Genomic DNA, 6330 nt, shown 5'->3' with positions numbered 1-6330 from the left:
ATCAGGAGCGGGAGAGACTTGCCATCGGTCAAGATCGTAAGATGGAGTATACGTGTCGATATCGGGATGTTTGCTTGGGGTCAAAGCAAGCAGCAGTAGGTCACGCTTTGAGAAGCGTGCAAGGTGGTTTCGCGGTTTGGCCTCAAAACCGTGGAGGGATGGAGTGCACGTGGTATCATCGCGAAACTAGCGTCGAGGCAAAGTTAAGTCATGAAGGTGTCACGACCGTTCGATGAACAGAGTGAAAAATGGACCAAAATACCCCGATGGTAGGTAGGAGGCCATTATAAGTGAGGGGTATTTTAGGAATAAGAAAATTTAAGGGCTAAGCCACCTCCCTAGATCTATAAATAGAGGGTAGAGCTGTATGGGAGTATTGAGCTAGCTATTTGAGAGCTTAGAGATAGGTTTCGGAGGAGATAAGAGGATAGGCTTAGTCTTTGATTTAGGCTAGAGTTTTTATGAGAAAAAATCTTTGTAATATACTGAAAATATGTCTGACCTTTATGTTTAATGAAGTTTATTTTCTCGCATGAATTTGTGTTCATTTTCTTCTAATTTCCTTATTTTGGTTCCCTTGCCTTCGATGCAAGTTTTTCTATTTTCTTGTTAATTTTTGTTTTTGCTTTTGAGCTGCGAGTTTTCCACCCTAGGCCTATAAACAGAGGGGTAGGGCTATGAGAGAGGAGAGAGCTAGCTATTTGAGAGCCTAAAGATAGGTTTTGAAGAAAGGAGAGGAAAGGCTTAGTCTTTGTAGTAGGCTAAAGCTTTTGTGAGAGAAAAATCTTGGTAATCTGCAAATAGAGCTGACATATGTGCTTAATGAAGTTTATTTTCACATATGAGTTTGTGTTCATCTCTTTATAGTCTCCTTCTTTTGGTTCCCTGCCTTCGATGCAAGTTTTTCTATTTTTTTTTTGTTGATTTTTGTTTTTGCTTTTGAGCTGTGAGTTTTCCATCTTGGGAGGTTGTTTTTTTGTTGCTAGAGGCATAAATATTCACCTACTCATATATACGAGTGGGTCTTGAATTCTCTTGCCTCTAGACTATTAACTTGGAGAGTTGTTTTTTCCGGTGATCATCTTCTTAGATTTCTTGAGTTTCTTTCAAAGTTGTAAGCTTTTGATGGCTAGGGTCATGGAATGGTACTTAATGGAACCTTGTGTTTACATCCCATCCATAGAGTCATAGATTTTCAGCTGTTTTCTTTATTTCTCTCTATTTGCTTCTGCTTGAGCATTTTGAGGAATATTGGGTGAAAAAGAGAAGCCCATCCGATTCGAAAGAATTTAGTAAGTACCTATCCACCTCCTATAGTCGTCATTCTTTGTCGTACAAGTATATTCTTGTTACAATTTTAGTACAACGTTAGTGAGAAATCACAGTTTATTCTACACAAAATTGATCAAGAGACCGCTTAGATGCTCATTCCCCAAACCAAATAATGTGCAAGATCATGCCATTCCTTATACCAAATATGGAACAAGATTGTTCCATTTCTCAAACCAAACAAGTTCCAAATATCATTCCATCAAAGAAAATATGATCCCCATGAAGGACTCGGTCATCCTGGACTGTCGTCTGTCGTGGCATTGCAAGACGAGTAAATGTCGTTTAAGCCGTAACAGAGGCACTAGTGAATAAAGAAACCCCTAGAAAGTGTGCACGAACATTTCATAAACCATATAATATCACATGCTTGCGCAGAGCAGAATTTTTTGGTACAATAATGCATGTGACAAAACAGTTCATAAACCATATAATATCACATGCTTGCGCAGAGCAGAAATAATGCGCAGTACGTTCAAACAGTAAGTATGAAACTAAGTAGTGGTAGGCGAGGAGATACAGCAGCAGTTGCTGGTCCTGCAAGACCCATGGGCAGGCGATTAGATGAAACATTTGGAGGCGAGAGATCGACTGAGCGCACCCGGCACCTCACCTTTCTTCCTTCCCAGGCACCTTAGCAGAATTGGAGTCGGTACCTGTGGACAGATGATCCGGCGTTGGGGCTGCAGGGACGTCCAGTGGGTCACGTGGAGGGATGAAATGAAGACGGGGTCCTCGTTGTGTGTATTTACTGATCTCTAGCGATGGTGCTGCCCCTGCTACATCAGATACCATGATAGCGAAAATAATCACGCGATGATTGTATTGATAACCAAGAGTTACAGTTAAAGTTGAAAAGAATTAAGAAAAGGAACAGCTTGCTGGCTGCAAACCTGGAGCCATATGGAATAATTCTGGGCGAGAGGGCGGATCCAGAGGGGGCGGCAGCCCCCTGTTACTTGGTAGCCAACGAAAGCCCTCCTCTAACATTTTTTTTTTATGATGAGAAAGAGAAAGAGGAAAAGAAGAAGATGATGAAAAAGAGAAACGGATAAATCAGGCTCCTACCTGGCTCTTCTGCATCCGCCACTGATCCTCGGCATTCGTCCCCGATTTCAACTGCCCTATCAGAACAGCAAGTCAAAACTAGATATATAAACACGTCGAAAAGTTCTTCCTGATAAAGCCATAGCGAATTTACGTACTAGTTATGTAGTTATTTTGGGGTACGATTCACGGTAATTCGACTGGAGCAAATGAAACAGATTTTGGCATATTACTAATGCTATCGAGATGGCATACTGGTTGTCAGATTGCATCCCAACGTCTGGACGCTGGTCGACTTGCAGCTGCACATCGCTCTGCAACTGTAGCAATGGCATGAACAAGCCCATTAGTCAGGCCTCTCAATCCGTTTTCTTTTTCTTTCCGGTGGTCACAGGAAGTATATGTATTCGATTGCCATGGCCATGGGGTGCGTCTTTACCTTCTCCGGTCGATTTGAAGTGAGTTCTCCATCATTCCTAGTACAATCTTCCTGTTCGCTTTTCCCTTATATTAACCAAGAAAAGATTTGGTGAATACAAGCTAGCAGTAAAATGAAGCTCTAAAGAACTGGCAATTTGTACATGTATGATATATGCATGCACAAAGGGATGTTTGTTTGTTTTAATTTTTGCGGGCAGGAAGCAGATCTGCTCTTGATGGCCTATGCTCCAAAGAAAGCTGGAAAATGCATGAAACTGTATGCATAACAGCATAACTAAGACCAGATACACAAGGCAACATGACATTACTAACCTTGTGCATGTTCTGCACCACTCTCAGTTGGTGCGGCTGCCGACCTCGCCGAATCAGCTGACTGCTGCCGCCGGACACAGAGTGCGCCACCCATCTCTGCTGTGGATCGCGATAGACGGGAGGGGCTTGCAACTATATATCGACAGCTAGAAGATGTTTCTGCGTGCGCGTACGTGCCACGAAGCATGTGTTGACTTTGGAGGATCCCCTGTTTCCGTTTCTTCGATGTACACGGGACAGGATGCTGATTCGCTGTGTTGGATTGTGATCTGAATTTTTGTTGGGTCAGATAAGGAATGTTTTCGGTTTATATTTCGGTACAGTTCGTATTAGACTAGAGTCGTATGTGTTCATCCTATAAATATGTGTTTATCCCTATAAATATATTTTGTAAACTGCAAGGAAAGCCAAGACGCTTATTATAATCCTCTGTATTGTAAATATCCCTGATACAGTGAAGATTACCGATTGGCGCCCGTGGTTTTTTCCTGCAAGAGTTTTTCACGTAAAAATCGTGTCTCGTGTTTGATCCTGATTTGCTTTATTTTTCTAACAAGTGGTACCAGAGTCAGATCAAACACACTCGAATACTAGAAAAAAAATATAAATCTGATTTTTCGTCGTCGGATCCCATCGCTCAAGATTCGTCGAATTTGCTCGGCGTTATCTTGAGATTCATCGAATTTCCTCGGTACCGATTATTCCACATCCAGTAGCCGGATTCCGTAGCTGTCCGATGTTTTCACGCGTGCACCCAGGAGAAAGAAAAATCTTCAGCAACCATAAAAAATCAGTCCAAAGGAGCACCCACTCTCATGTGAAGAAAAGAAAAAAAAAAAGAGGTTCAAGTTCCAGAACGCCAAAGCCTACTCTGTCAAGTGAAAAGTCAAAACTTGACATCTTTGCTAGGTGCACCCAAGAAAGTCTACTATGAGACTTGCTGTTTAATTGCTGCACGTACACAAAGTGTACCAGGACTTTTGCAATTTTTTTGCTTCGTGCACACAGGGCTGTACCAGAGGGGCTGCAAGCTATTTTGTTCCTAATTATTTTTCATCATGGCTTCTATGAAATATGATATTCCGCTGCTAGATCATGATACAAGATTTTCTCTATGGCAAGTAAAGATGAGAGCTGTTCTTGCGCATACTGATCTGGATGATGCGCTTGATAATTTTGAAAACAAAGATCAAAAGTCTTGATCTGATGAAGAAAAGAGAAAGGATCGTAAGACTTTGTCACAAATTCATCTTCATTTATCAAACAATATTTTGCAGGAAGTTTTGCATGAGAAAACCGCTGCTGCTTTATGGCTAAAGCTAAAATTGATCTGCATGTCCAAGGATCTAACCAGTAAAATGCATCTGAAGATGAAGTTATTCATGCACAAATTACAGGAGGGTGGTTCTGTGTTGAATCATCTTTCGGTCTTTAAGGAGATCGTTGCTGACCTACAGTCTATGTTAGTAAAATATGATGATGATGATTTGAGTCTTATTCTTTTATGCTCATTACCTAGTTCTTTTGCAAACTTCAGAGATACCATATTATACAGTCATGATACACTAACTTTGAAAGAAGTTTATGAGACCTTGCATGCCAAGGAAAAGATGAAACAGATGGTGTCTACTGATGACTCTACTTCCAATGGAGAAGGTTTGATTGTGCGTGGCAGGACAAAGGAGAAGAATTTGCATAATAGCCAAAGAGATAAAAGTTCGAACGGTTACAGGGGTCGTTCAAAGTCTAAAGGCAAAGAAAAATTCTGCAAGTATTGCAAGAAAAATAATCATGATATATCTGAATGTTACATATTGAAGAATAAAGAAAAGAGGAAAGGTAAATCTATTGAAGAAGGTAAAGCATTTGTTGCTGCTTCTGATAATAGTTTTGATGGAGAGACTCTTGTTGCTTTTGCTGGATGTGCTAGTAGTGGTGATGAATGAATTGTTGACTCTACTGCGTCTTTTCATATATGCATACATAGAGATTGGTTCACCACTTATAATTCTGTTCAAGATGCTGGTTCTGTTAGGATGGGTGATGACAACCCACGTCCAATTGTTGGAATTGGATCAATTATGATAAAGATGTATGATAGCATTGTTAGAACCTTGACAGATGTGAGGCACGTTCCAGGTATAAAAAGGAACCTTATTTCTTTGAGTAATCTTGATAATAAAGGGTATGATTGGTTAGGTGGAGATGGTATTTTGAAGGTGAAAAAAGGTTCTCTTATTGTAATGAAATGTGATTTGAAATCTGCCAATTTATATCATCTCCGAGGCACTACAATCACAGGTGATGTCGCTGTAAGTTCACATTCATTATCAGATTCTGATGCTACTAATATTTGGCATATGCGTCTTGGGCATATGAGTGAACTTGGTTTGGCAAAATTGAGCAAGAGAGGTCTTCTTGATGGACATAGTATCGGCAAGCTGAAATTTTATGAGCATTGTATTTTTGGCAAGCATAAGAGGGTGAAATTCAACACTTCAGTTCATACAACAGAAGGTATTCTTGATGTGCATTCTGATTTATGGGAACCATCTCGTAGGTCTTCACTAGGTGGTTCTCGTTATATGTTAACTATTATTGATGATTACTCGAGAAAGAGTTTGACCTTATTTCTTGAAGCATAAATCAGAAGCATTTAAAGCATTTAAAGAGTGGAAGGTTATGGTTGAAAGGCAAACTGAAAAGAAGGTAAAGAAGCTTCGCACTGATAATGGGATGGAATTTTGTTCTGATAAATTTGATTCATATTGTAAGTCTGAAGGCATTGTGAGGCACTACACTGTTCCTGGTACTCCACAACAAAACGGTGTAGCTGAACGTATGAACAGAACTATCATCTCGAGGGCCAATTACATGTTGTCTAATGCAGGTATGCATAAACGTTTTTGGGTTGAAGCCGCTTCCACTGCTTGCTATCTTATTAATCGATCACCCAACATTACCATTGATAAGAAAACTTCAATTGAAGTATGGTCTGGTTCTCCAGCTAATTATTCAGAATTGAGAGTTTTGGTTGTCCTGTTTATGCTCACGTTGATAATGGTAAATTGGAGCCTAGAGCTGTTAAGTGCATCTTTCTTGGTTATAAATCTGATATTAAATGTTATAAATTGTGGAATCCTGCAACACAAAAGGTGGTGATTAGCAGGATTGTTGTCTTTAATGAATCTGCTATGTTGT

The 6330-nt window shown here is 40.1% G+C and overlaps 1 protein-coding gene across 10 annotated transcripts; it reads right to left on the bottom strand.

Moving 5' to 3' along the window:
• Positions 1-1583: 1583 nt before the first annotated feature.
• On the bottom strand, positions 1584-3268 carry LOC133920615 (uncharacterized). 10 transcript variants are annotated; one of them, XR_009910142.1, is made up of 7 exons: positions 3130-3262; positions 2816-2880; positions 2610-2696; positions 2398-2448; positions 2223-2312; positions 1986-2108; positions 1584-1866 (listed from the first exon to the last, which is right to left on the bottom strand). XR_009910142.1 is itself a non-coding variant. In XM_062365220.1 (7 exons), exons 1-7 carry the CDS (start codon positions 3221-3223, stop codon positions 1805-1807), a joined length of 555 nt encoding a protein of 184 aa, XP_062221204.1. In that variant the 5' UTR covers positions 3224-3262; the 3' UTR covers positions 1594-1804. The 10 variants fall into 10 exon arrangements, 4 of the variants coding, with proteins under 4 accessions (XP_062221204.1, XP_062221205.1, XP_062221202.1 ...); XM_062365220.1 differs by having other exon boundaries at positions 1594-1866; positions 2398-2453; positions 2632-2696; XM_062365221.1 differs by having other exon boundaries at positions 1631-1866; positions 1943-2108; positions 2632-2696; positions 3130-3268.
• Between the last annotated feature and the right edge of the window lie 3062 nt (positions 3269-6330).

The sequence above is a fragment of the Phragmites australis genome, chromosome 6 (assembly GCF_958298935.1).
Source record: "Phragmites australis chromosome 6, lpPhrAust1.1, whole genome shotgun sequence".
Classification (NCBI taxonomy): Eukaryota; Viridiplantae; Streptophyta; class Magnoliopsida; order Poales; family Poaceae; genus Phragmites; species Phragmites australis.
This window is presented reverse-complemented; position numbering and strand designations above follow the sequence as displayed.